General features: G+C 36.2%; 1 protein-coding gene across 2 annotated transcripts in view; it reads right to left on the bottom strand.

Moving 5' to 3' along the window:
- The window catches only part of LOC123532363 (leucine-rich PPR motif-containing protein, mitochondrial-like), a 134068-nt gene that overhangs the window by 108877 nt on the left and 7669 nt on the right, over positions 1–17522 (bottom strand). For both annotated transcript variants that reach the window (XM_045313785.2, XM_045313793.2), the window contains exons 2-9: positions 15045–15352; positions 13365–13487; positions 11577–11698; positions 8817–8875; positions 7012–7098; positions 6121–6159; positions 5501–5588; positions 1306–1410 (exon numbers count right to left, since the gene is read on the bottom strand). In XM_045313785.2, coding sequence (XP_045169720.2) covers positions 1306–1410; positions 5501–5588; positions 6121–6159; positions 7012–7098; positions 8817–8875; positions 11577–11698; positions 13365–13487; positions 15045–15352 — 931 coding nt within the window. The remainder of the gene's footprint in view (positions 1–1305; positions 1411–5500; positions 5589–6120; positions 6160–7011; positions 7099–8816; positions 8876–11576; positions 11699–13364; positions 13488–15044; positions 15353–17522) is intronic.

The raw sequence follows: 17522 nt of genomic DNA, 5'->3' as shown, positions 1-17522 counted from the left end.
TAATGTAAAATCAGAAATGTTCACGGTCAAGGCCCACCCTGGCCAATAATTGGCTGTAGCCAAATAAAGAAAAAGCAGTTAGAATCATACAAAAATATGTTTAAAATTGCAGAGTGGATTATCAAATTTGTAGCCAAAGCCATTTTATGTTGACAAATGAATGTTTATAGACAAACAGAATACAATTCGTTTATGACAAACTTACTTAATATTGAAAATAATAACAAATTGACTGTGTAATGAGATCTTCAAAAACCAAGGTGTCAGATGCTCTTTTCCACAGTAAGTGTACCAGAATGCTACAGAATTTCTAATGGGCTTTAGAAGAGACTGAACATATTTGAGCTGCGCCACCAGAAAACCAACATAGTGCGTTTGCTACCAGCATGGATCCAGAACAGCCTGCGCATCTGCGCAGTCTGGTCAGGATCTATGCTGTTCGCTTTCAAAGCCTATTGCAATTAGAGAAATTGTTAGTGATCAGCATGGATCCTGACCAGACTGTGCGGATGCTGGTCGTAAAGCCACTATGTTGGTTTTCTCATGGCGCGGCTCATTTCTTATTTTCTCTCTTTAGTGGGTTTTGCTTCTTACACAATAAACCTAACCTAAAGTGAAGCAAAGATGGATTGTCTGTAACCTTGAATATAATGAGCTCCAATGCACCCACATATATATAGATGAAACAGTAAGACAATTCTTCTTTTCAGGGAATTAAAATACATTTTAGAGTTATAAAAATGTAATGTCTATATTCTTAACCGTTATCATGCTAAGCACAATTGATTCTGCCTTTGCGACCAGTGTAGATCATGCACATCCATGCAGTCTGATCATGATCTGTACTGTTTGCCATTCAGTCAGTATCTTTTTGGTAAGCACCCCTTTTAACAGTTAATGATACTGTCCAAATTGAAATATGGACAAGTTCATTATAGAAATTAAGCAGGGTAAGGGTTAATAATAATTTCCACATACAGGAAAAATATGCAACTGCTACTCACAAATTAACAAGAGCTGTCACTAATGGTGACAAATGCCCCCGCAGCGCCTTGACCTTTGACCTGGTGACCCCGAAGTCAGTAGGGGTCGTGTACTCAATAAGTACTATCAGCATGTGAAGTTTGAAGGTCCTGGGTGCAATGGTTCGCGAGTAAAGTGCCTTCATGCAAAAAGTTAACGTTGTGACGAACGAACGAACGAACGAACGGACGGACAGTTGAAAACTAATATGCCTCCCTTCGCGGGCATAAAAAATATTTCTAATTTATTTGCTCAGTGACAACATAATTATAAGAATCTTACAAAATCTATGATGTCTTTGCGTCCCTTTGGTGCCACTTGTTCTATCATTGTAGAGTACGCACCATCTGAGAATGTTACGAAGTTGTCCTTTGCTTCTTTCAACATCTACAGAGTATAAGAAACGTAAGTGTAAACACTTGCTTCTTCCAATAAAGGAAGAGTATATGAAACATTGTTACAAACCTTTGCTTCCTTAAATACAGAGTGTGTGTGTGTTCTGTTTTAACGTCTTTTTCAACAATTTTTTTAGTCATATAAATGATGGTGTCTACTTGTAGCAGTGAGCAAAATGCTGAACTTTATAGTGCTGCCTCACTGAAATATCATGCCGTAGACATGTGACATGATACCCCACCAAGTCACATTACACTGACACTGGGCTGACCAGCCCTAGAGCTATCCTCTTAATGCTGAGCGCCATGCGAGGAAGCAACTAGTACCATTTTTATGTCTTTGGACCAGAAATATGCAGAATAAGTTTGCATGTGACAGGACAGTAACAGTCAACAAGAGCACCGCCTTGCGGGTGCTGACGCTCATCTGATTTTTTTTGTATAATAGAAATATTGTCCTACCCATGATTTTCTAAGTCTAAAAAGGGCCATCACTCTTGCAAAAAGCAGGATAGAGTTATGTTTCTTGATGTACAGTGTCCACTTATGATGGTGAAAAACTGTTGCAAGTTTTAAAGCAATAGCTTTGATAGTTTATGAGAAAAGTTGACTTAAACATAATATTCAACCAAGAAAATGATTTTTCTAAGTCCAAAAGGGACAATAATTATTGCAAAAAGCAGGATGGAGTTATGTTGCTTGCTGTACAGGGTCAGCTTATGATGGTGAACAAGAGTTGCAAGTTTTAAAGCAATAGCTTTGATAGTTTAAGAGAAAAAGTTGACCTAAACATAAAACTTAACCAAGAAATCTGATATTTTCTAAGTCCAAAAGGGGCCATAAATCTTGCAAAAAGCAGGATGGAGTTATGTTTCTTGCTGTACAGGGTCAGCTTATGATGGTGAACAAGTGTTGCAAGTTTTAAAGGAATAGCTTTGATAGTTTAGGATAAAAGCTGACCTAAACATAAAACTTAACCAAGAAAACTGATTTTCTAAGTCCAAAAGGGGCAATAATTCTTGCAAAAAGCAAGATGGAGTTATGTTTCTTGATGTACAGGGTCTGCTTATGATGGTGAACAAGTATTCCAAGTTTCAAAGCAAAAGCTTTGATAGTTTAGGAGAAAAATTGACCTAAACATAAAACTTAACCAAGAAATCTGATATTTTCTAAGTACAAAAGGGGCCATAAATCTTGTAAAAAGCAAGATGGAGTTATGTTTCTTGCTATACAGGGTCAGCTTATGATGGTGAACAAGTATTCCAAGTTTCAAAGCAATAGCTTTGATACTTTAGGAGAAAAGCTGACCTAAACATAAAAGTTAACCAGGCAACGCCGACGCAGACGCCGACGCCGACAACCGCTCAAGTGATGACAATAACTCATCATTTTTTTTCAAAAAATCAGATGAGCTAACAAGAGCACCGCCTTGCGGGTGCTGACGCTCATCTGATTTTTTTTGTGTAATAGAAATATTGTCCTACCCATGATTTTCTAAGTCTAAAAAGGGCCATCATTCTTGCAAAAAGCAGGATAGAGTTATTTTTCTTGATGTACAGGGTCCACTTATGATGGTGAAAAACTGTTGCAAGTTTTAAAGCAATAGCTTTGATAGTTTATGAGAAAAGTTGACTTAAACATAATACTCAACCAAGAAAATGATTTTCTAAGTCCAAAAGGGGCAATAATTATTGCAAAAATCAGGATGGAGTTACGCTGCTTGCTGTACAGGGTCAGCTTATGATGGTGAACAAGTGTTGCAAGTTTCAAAGCAATAGCTTTGATAGTTTAAGAGAAAAAGTTGACCTAAACATAAAACTTAACCAAGAAATCTGATATTTTCTAAGTCCAAAAGGGGCCATAAATCTTGCAAAAAGCAGGATGGAGTTATGTTTCTTGCTGTACAGGGTCAACTTATGATGGTGAACAAGTGTTGCAAGTTTTAAAGCAATAGCTTTGATAGTTTAGGATAAAAGCTGACCTAAACATAAAACTTAACCAAGAAAACTGATTTTCTAAGTCCAAAAGGGGCAATAAATCTTGCAAAAAGCAAGATGGAGTTATGTTTCTTGCTGTACAGGGTCAGCTTATGATGGTGAACAAGTATTCCAAGTTTCAAAGCAATAGCTTTGACAGTTTGGGAGAAAAGTTGACCTAAACATAAAACTTAACCAAGAAATCTGATATTTTCTAAGTACAAAAGGGGCCATAAATCTTGCAAAAAGCAAGATGGAGTTATGTTTCTTGCTATACAGGGTCAGCTTATGATGGTGAACAAGTATTCCAAGTTTCAAAGCAATAGCTTTGATAGTTTAGGAGAAAAGCTGACCTAAACATAAAACTTAACCAGGCAACGCCGACGCAGACGCAGACGCCGACGCCGACAACCGCTCAAGTGATGACAATAACTCATCATTTTTTTTCAAAAAATCAGATGAGCTAAAAATGATCACGCTGTCCCAAAACGTCCTATTAATTGGATTAGTATAGCTAATGCTTAAATTTGAAAACTAGACGGGAATGATAATGCCTAATTTTATTGTTTACCATCACTGGTAATGTGTTAAGAAATAAAAGTTTTTTGGTGTAAAACCAAACTTCTCAATGTCATCCTAAATACAAACAAAGTTGGCAATGTAATAGGATGATGAAAATGCTGTTAATAATCAGAAGTCTGTATATGACTGACAGATAGTTAAAACATCTCAATTATACCTAACTTCTTTCTTATTTTCCAATTTACTCCCATGCTTTCAAATCTAGCAATGAGTAGACCCAAAGTCAAAAATTATCTAAAGCTCTAGAAATTGTTAGAGATCCATGACAGGATGTTCCAGACCAGGTTTGGTGTATTTCTAACCCAAGCTTTTAGTGGAAAATACAGGATACAGGCCCCAGGATGCCGGGCAAGCTACCTATACTAACAGCTCACCTGAATTTTTGGTGCAGCTTTGCTTAAAACCTGCATTCAAATATATGCAACAATTCTTAATGTTGGTAGTACTGTAAAAGCAGAAATTTTCGCAACAGTTTAATTTTCGCTATATTCGTGAGGTCTCTCGCCTCACCATATAATTCTTTTCCTAAATATTAGCCATTAGTATCACGCAAATCAAGCAAATCTTGTCATTACACAAACTTCTCCAACAAACTAAATGAAAATGCCCATAATTACAAAAATTGGCTTAAGTGTTTCCGTAATAACTATAGGATAGTATAATTTTAACACAAACAGACCAAACCACATAACTGTTTGATTCAGAATGATATGATAACTTTTGTGCTTGCATTGTGTTTAACTATACAAACATAGATAATCTCTTCACCTAGATATAGATTACAGATAAAGCCATATTTGTTACAGGTATAAAGTCATTTTATTTTTTTTTTTTGGGGGGGGGGGGGGTTTAACATCGCAACGACACAATTATAGGTCATATGGCGACTGGCAACTTTCCAGCTTTGATGGTGGCGGAAGCCCTAGGTGCCCCTCCGTGCATTATTTCATCACGAGCGGGCACCTGGATAGAACCACCAACCTTCCATAAGCCAGCTGGATGGCTTCCTCACATGAAGAATTCAATGCCACGAGTGAGGCTCCAAACCACAGGTGAAGGGCAAGTGCTTTGAAGACAGCGACCTTAACCACTCAGCCACGGAGGCCCCTCTTCAAGGTTTATATGTTTAAACATCTATTCAATTATAAGTGATCGATCTTTATGGTACACGGTCTGAAGGTAATGCTTTACAATGAGTGACTTTATTAAAGTGTCTTATTAAAAAGCTGAAACAAGCAGATTAACTTTTTTCAATTTTGCAAATATAAAAATTCATGACGTATTTAATTTTCAAATTCACGAAATTTTGAACCAGCAAAATTATGTGCTTTTACAGTATTTCAAGTGAAATATATGTAACAACAATAAATACCACCCTAAAACATTGTATTTTCTATTTTATGCTCCATGTTCCCATTTCCGAAATTGAAAAAAATGTGACTGTTCTTTTGAAATTTTACAGGAAACCTTGTAATATGTAAGTGCATTAGGGGAAATAGGTTGAACAAAAACATTTCCCTATACCTCCTTCATTCCATCCAAATCTCCCATAAGACCATGACCGACTACTGCTACATGGTACATGGACGCATTCATTTGAAATCCCATATTGCTGTAACAAAGAAGACAACAATGTTATCATTAAACCACAGCTGAACCTTTACCCAGCTAAATTCCTAAAATGGACCGGTCCACCATTTAATTTGGACAATACCATTCATTATTAAAAGGGGTGTTCACTGAAAATTCACTGACTGAATAGTGAACAGTGCAGACCATTGATCAGCCTGCATAGATGTGCAGGGTGATCTTGGTCTGCACTGGTCGCAAAGGCAAAATCACTTGCTGCCAGCAGGCTAACAGTTTAAAGTCTACATATAAAAAACTTGGAAAATGTCTCTATACAAGAGGTGTAAGAAACCTTTATAGGACTGACTTCCAGATCATACAACAAAAATGGAAATATTTAAGAATCCAGACAAGTTTTGCTCTATTTCTTAAGAAGGCTTTGAAACTTTGTTACTAACAGATTATATATTATGAAAACACATAAGAATTACTTGTTTTTACTATTTTTTCCATTCAAAGTGTTTCTCACTTAGTGCTCACAGTGAGCTAAAAATTGAACCATAAAATCCACTTGCCTGGCATCCTTGAAGAGCTGCATGGCCGTTTCTTTATCACTGTAAAAAAAAAAAATCCAAATAGAGTTGTATTTCGTAAAAGGTATTACCTAATTTACCGACGAATAATATAAATCACAAAGTTTTCAGCTAGATGTGTATCCACACAAACTGGTACAGTCATGGTACTTGTTGACAATACAAATCATAGTACACTTTCAACTTTGCAACGGAGGTATGAATACTATAAAACATCATCAAGAAACACAAGAAAAAAGAACTGGGACACAACAAGAGGGCCAGGATGGCACTAGATCGCTCACCTGACATTCACAGCTGGACTGAATCAGAATGATTTGAAGGAATTAAGTAGAGGGTCACTTAAGGAGTATTACTGTTGAATTACTTTCAAGCTGTCAGGTTCAAAGAAAAGGAATTTCAAACTTTTCCAAAAAGCCATACAAGGAAAACTAGCCCTGCCCCCAAGAAATCATGTTTTTAACAAATCAACATGGTTTGGAGGAACTGGGTAGAGGGTCACCCTAGGACCACTGCTGTCAAACGCAGGCTAGCAGTCTTTAAATCCAAGACTCTGACCAAACTTTCATTGGTAAGTTGTTGGACTACACTATCTAAGTCTCGAACAGAATTGTACATTCTACTGTAACATTCTCTCTGATAAAAGTCCTGTGCATAGGTGCTTTATACTGGGCATGCTAAAAAAACAAGAAAGTTTCTAGCATTGGAACATCTTGCACTTACCTTCAACTATCACTAACACTCTTCCTGATGATTTGTCCATATGGGCAACTATAAATAAACTTACATACATACAAAAATGCATTAATTACAGTTGGAGCTTTCCAAAGAGAAAATATCAAAACATCATTCTATATGGAAACATTAACCTACCCTGCAATGAAGTTTCCCAGTATCAAATTCTCGTACACTTTTGCATTTATGGACATCTCTGATGACCGCATGTGTTCTAAAATTTGACTGTAAATAAAATACATATAATCATTTATTGAAAACAAGCAGGCTAACTTCCACTCTGCATACTGAATTAAACTGGCTTTTACCATTAATTTTCTCGTACAGCTATTACTGTCTGATCCATCAAATCAATATCTGTTTTCTGAGATTTGTAGCTTTATTTTGCAAATCAACATTTAAGACAGTAGACCTATACTGGTTGGGAACCATTTTCCGGACACAATTTCATATTTCGGCTCTATAACTCCCCAAAAAAATATTTGACATAAATGAAGCCCACACTGCACAAACTTCAGCTCCTTCTGCATCCAATGTTGTAATCAGCATCACGTTGTGACGTAAAATATGGGTTCCATGGGGCCTCAAATGGGGTCACTAAAAGAAGTTATTTTCCCCGTCAGGTAAACCAGTAACCGGACAAATATTTTGACGGTGTTTTGCTGTTACTTTAATATCAAAATAAGTAATTAAACTATTTCTACACATTTCTTTATCATTCACCTCTTCAAAATTGCACATGCAACATAACCCGACGTTCAGTAGCAGCTACGAAAACAAACCGAGGTTGACTATAAAAACTTGAATTTCGTCTAATACGAATTCTTGATAATTCCAATAGATACAGAATAAAATTAGTGCAAAACATCGACAGTCCTGCATCTTACGTAACTTTTTGCGTGAAATTAAAAGTAGAACATGTTATCAGCAGGCAATCATTATGTAGTTTAATTATTTCTTCCCCACTTGATACCTCGGCAAGTGTGAACGACTGCGCATGCGCAATGCTATCTCCATGCCCCGTTAAGACAGAAAGTTGTTTTGTAAACGCAGGTGAGTTATCATCAAAAACCAAAACATTATACAGCCTTATAATAAAGAGGTTTGTTGTAGACATGAAGAACAAACATCTAAATGATCTAGATGAAACAATTACATGAATAACAACGAAGTATAGCGGATATTACATGTGTCCGGAAACTGGTCCTGTCCGGAAAATGGTTCCAAACCAGTACACTAGACACTTGGCAATGTCTGTAAAATAATGTATGCACAATAACTGATTCTGCATTCTTTGTTCATAAACATTGCTAATTAAGTTAATAAAATCTCTTCTGGTTTGAAAATGTTTTTTCTATGATTTGACCTAGCAACTCAGTTTAAGACCTGTCAACCAATGTCTGACCTTGACATACATTTCACAGACACAAAAATTCTGAAAAAGATCAACAATGCTAAAGTAGAAAATGTGACACAGGCTTTTACTCGGATTTGTCCACTGACCTAGTTTTTTACCATTGGTAACTCAATTTTGAACTTGACCAAGATTTCATGAGACAAACATTCTGACAAAGTTTTGTCTCATTTCTGACAAGGTTTCATGAATATTTGGCCTCTACAGTGGTTTTCCCATTTAACTGACCTTATGACCTAGTTTTCCAAGTCTAAGTTTACATCCCAGAAATTAAAATGTTGATTAATAAGGGCCAAGTACAGTCAAACTTTGTTGGTTCCAACTCAGATAATTTGACCACCATCCTTTGTTTGAACCAATCATTAGGTCCCTGCAAAATTCCTATACAACGTATATTGTTTCATCGCTCAAACTACTCATAACTCAAACTAATTTTGCCTGTCCTGTTTGAGCAAACAGAGTTTGACTGTGTATGGCAGACCTAGGCATGGTCTTAATGTACAGGTTTAACTGTGTAGCATTACCATACCTTGCTGACTTGATATCTCCAACCTTACAATACGCAATAACAAATCTTGACAGAGTTACCTACAAAATAGAAAGAAAAGACCTCAATTTCACAAACTACATTTAGAACATTTGTAATAATTTTCAACTGGTTTAGCTATGAACGTAAAACATATAAGTATGTAGTTCAGTTAAAACAAGAGCGCCGCCATGCGCGGCAATATACGCCCGAAGGCTTACAGCATAGGATTGGAGCAAAATTTTAAGAACTTGACTGTTGTAGCCCCAAAGGACTGGAACAACAAAAGGAAAACTTCAAAAAACAAATCTAAGTCCACAAAAAAAATAAATCAAAGTCTACAAAAAAATCCTTATCAGGTATAGGTATGTAAAAATACACCTTAAAATTGGAGGTACCATCCATGTTGTACCACAGAAAAGTGGTCTCGGTTTTTCCCTACGGCCAATAATAAAAAAGTTTCAAAATAAGCTATTTATAGTAACATAAAAGGGAAGTAATTCAAAAAAAAAAAAAATTATTGTAAGTACAAAAAAGAGATCTGCCAAATAAAAACAAGACCACTGCAATGCAGAGCAATATACACAAAGCAAAGTCATATATGACCTTTGACCCTTAAGTGTGACCTTGACCTTGAAACGAGTCACCCGGAACATGCGCTCTGCACATCGTTACAATGTGGTGAACATTTCTGCCAAGTTTCTTTGAAATCCTTCCAGCAGTTCAAGAGTTACAGAGCGGACACGAAACAAACTGATATGACTTTTGACCCCTAAGTGTGACCTTGACCTTGAAGCAAGTCATCCGGAACATGCGCTCTGCACGTCGTCTTGGTGTGGTGAACATTTGTGTCAAGTTTCTTTGAAATCCTTCAAGGGGTTCAAGAGTTACAGAGCGGACACGAAACAAACTGATATGACCTTTGACTCCTAAGTGTGACCTTGACCTTGAAGTGAGACATCCAAAACATGCGGTCTGCACATAGTCTCGGTGTGGTGAACATTTGTGTAAAGTTTCCTTGAAATCCTTCAAGGGGTTCAAGAGTTACAGAGCGGACACGAAATTGCTAACGGACAGACGGACAGACGGACGGACGGACAGACGGACACCAGCGTCATAACATAATACGTCCCTTCGGGCGTATAAAAACATTTATTTTATTGTAAAAAGACTTGAAATTTACTGTTAAATTTTTGGGTACACCCTTACTTCAGTGTTATGACAATGAGACATCACCTCTAGAAAAAGCTCGATTTCACAAAAAAACAAAACAAGAGCTGTCCGTAAGACAGCCAAGCTCGACTATTCGAAATATTGTCCCAGAAGCAGGAAAATATTACCCAAAAAGGTTAAATATCAAAAGAGTTTTAAGTTCAAAAGGGGGCATAATTTGACCAAAATGCATATCAGTTATGGGACTTGCTGCTATCAACTAGTTTTATAACCCCGAAGGCACATGTGAAGCTTCAATTCAATATCTGCATTAGTTTTGGAGATAGAAACTCGCATGTAAAACATTAACTAGAATTTTCAAAGTCCAAAAGGGGGCAATAATTTGCCCAAAATACATGCCAGAGTTATGGGACTTGACCCAGTGAGGTTGGTAATTGATCTAGAAAAAGAAAAAATAAGTTTCAAATCTATATGCCTTTTAGTAATTGCTGTATGTACTTGCACGCAAAACTTTAACCAGGATTTTCTAAGTCCAAAAAGGGGAATAATTTGCTCAAAATACATGTAAGAGTTATAGGACTTGATCCAGTGAGGTTAGTAATTGATCTAGAAAAAGAAAAAAGTTTCAAATCTATAAGCCTTTTAGTAATAGCTATATGTACTTGCACGCAAAACTTTAACCAGAATTTGCTAAGTCCAAAAGGGGGCATAATTTGGCAAAAATGAAAGTCAGAGTTATGGGAATTGATGCTATCAACTAGTTTTATAACCCTGAAGACACACGTGAAGTTTGAAATCAATATCTGCATTAGTTTTGGAGATAGTAACTTGCATGTAAAACTTTAACCAAAATTTTCTAAGTCTAAAAGGGGGCATAATTTGCTCATAATACATGTCAGAGTTATGGGACTTGACCCAGTGAGGTTGGTAATTGATCTAGAAAAAGAAAAAATAAGTTTCAAATCTATATGCCTTTTAGAAATAGCTGTATGTACTTGCACGCAAAACTTTAACCAGAATTTTCTAAGTCCAAAAGGGGGCATAATTTGGCCAAAATGAAGGTCAGAGTTATGGGACTTGCTGCTATCAACTAGTTTTATAACCCCGAAGACACATGTGAAGTTTCAAATCAATATCTGCATTAGTTTTTGAAAACTTTAACCAAAATTTTCTAAGTCCAAAAGGGGGCATAATTTGCTCAAAATACATGTCAGAGTTATGGGACCTGACCCAGAGAGGTTGGTAATTGACCTAGAAAAAGAAAAAATAAGTTTCAAAGATATATGCCTTTAATTGATGGCTGTATGTACTTGCATGCAAAAACTTAACCAAGGTGTGACGCCGACGCTGACGTGAGTAGAATAGCTAGACTATTCTTCGAATAGTCGAGCTTAAAACAGTAATATTCAGTTTTCAAGAAAGTTCCTTCAATTTGTAGTCTCAGTTGTCCATTGAGGTGGTGAATTTTAACTTATTTATACATGAAAGGGTCTTCATTGCCCAGTGGCTAATGTCATTTATTTAGAATCATGTAATATTCAGCAGAGGGCTGGTTCATGCTGTAACGTTATTTTTAAAACATGTACTTACTGCATTGGGAGCTACACCATGTTTCTCCATACTGGTCATGAAATCGACTGGTGAAAACCTGTAGTTACTCTGCAGGTAATTCCTTAACACAGTGTTATAATATCTAACATCTAGGGGTATACCTGAGAAAATAAAAGAACAAGAAACTACTTTTGAAAATGTACATGCCCGCCATGCTGCATCATTTGAATGGAAATGTTAACTGAGAAGTAATATCTGGATAAATGTTTGGTCAAATGTTTATAACCTGTATGTCATGGAGCAGAAAAGTAAAAGCACCCTACTGACTGAGTGTGACCCTGATCTTTGAGTCAGGTGTCTGTGTATTATGCATGACAAGTTGCCTCATTCTGGGAAACATTGTGCAAAAAATTTAAAATCCTCCAGAAAAAAAAAAAACCTAGACCTTTGAGCTCCGAGTGTGACCTTGACCTTTGGGCTAGGGGTCTGGTTATTGCTCATGACATGTCATCTCATTATGTAATATTAGAATGCCTCAAAGGCTGACAGAGTTATGGACCAGACAGGACACAGGTGACAGCAAGCTTGACTATTTTCATGCTGGGTACATCTGAGGAAGCTGTAACTACCACTCAAGTGTTGAATGACTCCAATGTTAATGACCATACTGGACAATAGTTTAAGCCTAAGTCAAATGTGTTTAAAAATAAGAGAGACAGGGTGAAAGTGTATCAAAACATTAACTTAGTATGAAAAGGACATAGTTCATGGAATATTTCTGCACTAGTAATTCACTTTGTGTCACATCATGTGGCTAATTAGTGGAACGACTATTTTAAATTTGAATATAATCAAATTAGTAATAACTGAGATACACAAAAAGAGAGAAACGGTGAAAAAGTAAGAAAATTAAACTCAAGTTCTTAATACAAAAAGGGACATATTTCATAAAATATTTATACAGATGCAGACATTGTGCCATACGAGGAGGAGGATGATGTGAAAGAACTATTTTACGTTTGAATCAAATTCATTAAATAAGAACAGATACAGTGAAAGTGCATCAAAATAACCTGAAATTACAGGGAAAAGGGGACATAATTCATGTCATACGAAAGAGGATATGCACCAAACTTTTACCCTGAAATTCTATGTAAAAAGAGGGATTATTCATAAAATTTTTGTGTGAGAATTATCACCCCTATGTCATATGCTGTAAGTGATGAACCCTTGGATAAGGTGAGCAACAAAAACTGACAGAAACTTTTGTCAGTAACTGGGGATAAAACATACTTTTTAGAGCGGGAAGAACATTAGAAGTGTTGAAAAAGATCACATCAATGGACATTCTGACTGCATGACATGAAGATGACTCCAATATATGCGGTCAATTCATACAGCTTCCAGACTAGTGTTTTAGAACTTTTTGCATCAATACTCGTAAAATAATACAAACTATGTACTAGTATGTGAAATAAACAACATCTATTTTACAAAGCAATACATTCAACACACAACAACAACGTCACTATTTAACTTTTCTCAACGTATTCCCCACATAACACACTTGTGATGACGCAAAACCCACTTTTGATACACCTCTGTGTGCCATGAATTCTGAAAGGTTTTGACAACAGACTGCCCTGCCAACTGAAGATAGCCGTCGTACATGTATGTACCCCTCTTTCAACATTATGTGCTGAATATAATAAACCTGATTTAAATAAATTAATATTCATAAGACTCAGATGTTCATTTTGACCCTTTTAATTTTATAAAATGCAATACATTATCAATTTTAATTATCAAATGATAATTTGAACATACCTAAGGAATGGAATCTGCGTGTAAGATATTCTGTCCACCGGGCTTTCTCTTCTGCGCTTACTTCCTTATTCCAAAACCCAACGGACTTTAAAATAAGCATCAGTTCATCATCACTAAAATGGTCTGAAAAAAATACAAGTATTTTCATAAGATCAGATTGTAAGGCACAAATTTTTTCCTGTTTTACATCTACAAGTATGAACTCAATCAATCTAAGTTCTGGGGCCTCTGTGTCGGAGTGGTTAAGGTGGCTGACTTCAAATTACTTGCCTACCACTAATGTGGGTTCAAGCCCTGTTTGAGGCATTGAATTCTTCATGTAAGGAAGCTATCCAGCTGGCTTACGGAAGGTCAGTGGTTTTACCCAGGTGCCCATCTGTGATAAAATAATATACGGAGGGGCACCTAGCGTCTTCCTCTACCATGAAAAGCTAGAAAGTCACCATAGGACCTTTAACCGTCGGTGTGACTGTAAACCCTACAAAAATATCTAAGTTCTTGCTTTACACACCCATAAAATAGAGCTCGAAAGACAATAGGCAACATTAATTTCCACCTGCTCTGGATAAAAAATTATCTTCTACTAAGGAATTCAATTTCCCCACTCACCTGATATGCTCCCAGTTAGTTTTATGCAATTCTCATTTATATACGTAAACTGAGACCCCTTAAGTTCTCAACATGTGTCTGACCATCTAACAGGTCTGATAAAATTTCATTATATGAGCCGCGCCATGAGAAAACCAACATAGTGGCTTTGCGACCAGCATGGATCCAGACCAGCCTGCGCATCCGCGCAGTCTGGTCAGGATCCATGCTGTTCGCTTTCAACGCACTGGAATTAGAGAAACTGTTAGCGAACAGCATGGATCCTGACCAGACTGCACGGATGCGCAGGTTGGTCTGGATCCATGCTGGTCGCAAAGCCACTATGTTGGTTTTCCCATGGCACGGCTCATATGAACAACTTTTCTTTGGTCAGGTAAAGCTTTCCTCTCATGAACTGATTATATTCTACATAGCAACTGACTGCTTAACATGTTGCTGACCCTGTACTTCACGGGTGCTGTCATAAAGCATGAAGAGTTCTCAGAAAATTTGATAATGTTTACCCTTTTTTTTAACAAATAAAAATACTTCTAGCACCTTTCTATTTAGGTAAACATTGTATCTAATGTTATATCTATTTGGTTTAGAATTCTCAATGGAAAACTTTAAGACCTAGAAAAATGAGAGGAGATAGGTTTCCTGTTCAATATATAATGGTAAAACTGCATGTCCACTTTACTTTTTTCAATGATAAAGAACAACATGTATTCTTACACAATGATATGCATTCCATCCATAAATATACTAAGGTCTATTTGTAGCTTTTAAGTACATTGTTTTATGACATATGTCATCAAAAATGATGCAAGTACACAGTTACAGTGACAAAATTTGTAAATAATTCTTTACGCATATTGTTGGAAAAAAACATCATGTAGAGCAGCTGATATTTTGAAGGTCAATTTACTTTCCCTTTTTAACACATGCGCTTACCCAAATGACAACGCTGTTGTACTGCGGTAGATCAGATTGGAAATACCATACCATGCCATTGTGTCTTTACACAACTGAATCATTATATATACTAGTATATTAGAAATATCTCACATCCCTAATAAGACTTTCTCATACCTCTCTGCTCTACAAGACACATGAAATCATAAAACTCGGCAGCACTGATCCCTTTCTGTGACATCATTGCAAGGTAGATATTTTTGCAAGTAGACGGAAAATCATACACTTTGCGTATGAAGCTATAATCAAACTTCTTCCAAAAATGGCTCGCTGGGTAATCTTCAGAATGCTTAAATCTCTTCCTGTTTTTGCGCAGTTGCGTAAGATCCCGTTGAAAAAATTCTTTGCTCTCTTTAGAGTCATCGTATTTTATTTGACTACTCTCTCCGGTGCCAACTGCATAAAATCTTTTTGGTAAATCCTGCCTGAAAATAACAATGTAATTAAGAGGTAATTTTGTAAACGCAGTTTACTTTCATTCCCTAAAACTTTGACTGTGGTACAAAAAACTTAACCAAGATTTATAAGTTAAAAGGGGTCAAAATTCAGACAAAATCCTTGGTAGTTATGTACTCTTGGCTAAGTTGCCTAAAACTGGACACATGATTTAAACAAAAGTGTTGAAAGTTTCAAAGCTATATGTCGAAAGGTTTTGTCAAAATGTGGACTGGTACGAAAAACTGTGTTGCCAACGCAGACACCATGGTGAGTAGGATAACTCTCCTTATTCTTCGAATAGGCGAGCTAAAACTAGGATGAACCTTGTATCATATGATGTAAGTGATAATTTGGAACAACTATTTTAAGTTTGAAGGAAATCAACAGATGTAGAGTGAAAGCGCACCAAAACTTCAACAAGAAATTCCAAGTGAAATATTGGTGTGAGAGTTATGGCTCTTGTGTCATATAATATCAGTGATGATGATGAATAATTATTCAAAGTTTGAAGCAAATCCATCAAGTAATAACGGAGATAAAGTGGGAGTGCATCAAAACAAAGTTGCAGATTCCATTTCGGTTTCGTTTGAGGATGAGGCAGTGACAGGGTTTTCCACATGTGCAAATGACAGAAAACACATCATCTTCTGTTTGTGAGCCATGTTTGTGTTGAATGGTTTACCGAATAAACAGACGTAGAGGTCAATCCGATAATTAAATCTAGAACGCAGTCTAACCTACACGCCAATCGGTACTTACTTATAATTTTGGGTACAAAAATTCGAAATGCCGTACTTCTGGCCGTTAGTTAAGTTGTGCCATCAATGACACGTCTGGAATTATTTTGAGGGTCATTTTGAGCTAATACGCAGAAAACTGTATATCTGAAAAACCCTGCAAACAATATTAATGTTCTAGCACGATTTTTAAGGATATTTCAACATTTTTAATTGATAGTCTAAATTTGCAAGAAGATTTTCAGATTTAGCAAGTAAGAAAAAAAGCTACTTGCTAAAATTTGCAAATGGTCTGTACTTGTAGAATCTTCTTGAGTTCTGGTACTCGTCTTCTACGTCTATTAATGTATTCTACCCATTTACTAGTACACTTCTGGTGTAAAATGGTTGTAAAACAATAGAGTCAATAATGATGGTTGATTAATAAATGTTACTGGTATCAAATCTAGTATCACCATGATGTCTATCCAACCGTGTTTTGAATTGTAATACATTTGTAGCACTGATGATATTGTCTGGCAAATAGTTCCACAGATCAATTGTTTGAACAGAGAATGATCTTAAACGAAACCTTTTTAAACACCTGGGTTTTATCAACTTTTTGTTATGACCTCGGGTTTGATTGTCCGCAAATTCAAACATACCATCCATAGGAATGTCATCAATATTTTCAATGATTTTAAAAACTTGTATTAAATCCATGTGGTTTCTTCTATGCAGCAATGTGGACAATTTCAATTCTTTTTACCTGTCTTCATAACATTAAACAAAGATTGTACAATTCAGGCAATATCTTGGTGATTCTCCGCTGAACATTTTCAATTATCCTAATGTCCTTTTTCAGTGTCTGGTACCATAGAATGTTACCATAATCTAGAATGGGTCTAACAAGTGTTATGTATAGAATCAATAGAGTTTCTCTATTCAGATAAGAAAATGATCGTTTAATGAGACCTACAAGTCTGTTTGTACGATTAACTGTAAGGCTTATGTGCTTTTTAAACTTCAAATCATGTTCAATATGTATTCCCAGATCCTTTTCACTGTCCATAACTGTTAAATTTCTTACATGTCCATTCGTGTCTGACATTTCATAATCAAAACAATGTGCATGACTTTACATTTGTCTATATTGAAGTACATAAGCCATTTGGATGTCCATTCACAAAGTTTATCAAGATCTTCTTGAATTGTCTCAAAATCCTGGAGATTGTCAATAAATCCTTGTAGAGCTTGGCATCATCAGCAAATAATTGACAGTATGATTTTACTTGATCTGGTAAGTCATTTATGTACAAGATAAACAACAGGGGGCCAAGGACTGATCCTTGGTGAACACCACTTGATACATCTGACCATTCTGATGTTTGCCCATTTATAATTACACATTGCTTTCTATCTTTTAAGAAGTTGCTGATCC

Source organism: Mercenaria mercenaria, chromosome 1, assembly GCF_021730395.1.
Source record: "Mercenaria mercenaria strain notata chromosome 1, MADL_Memer_1, whole genome shotgun sequence".
Lineage (NCBI taxonomy): Eukaryota > Metazoa > Mollusca > Bivalvia > Venerida > Veneridae > Mercenaria > Mercenaria mercenaria.
This window is presented reverse-complemented; position numbering and strand designations above follow the sequence as displayed.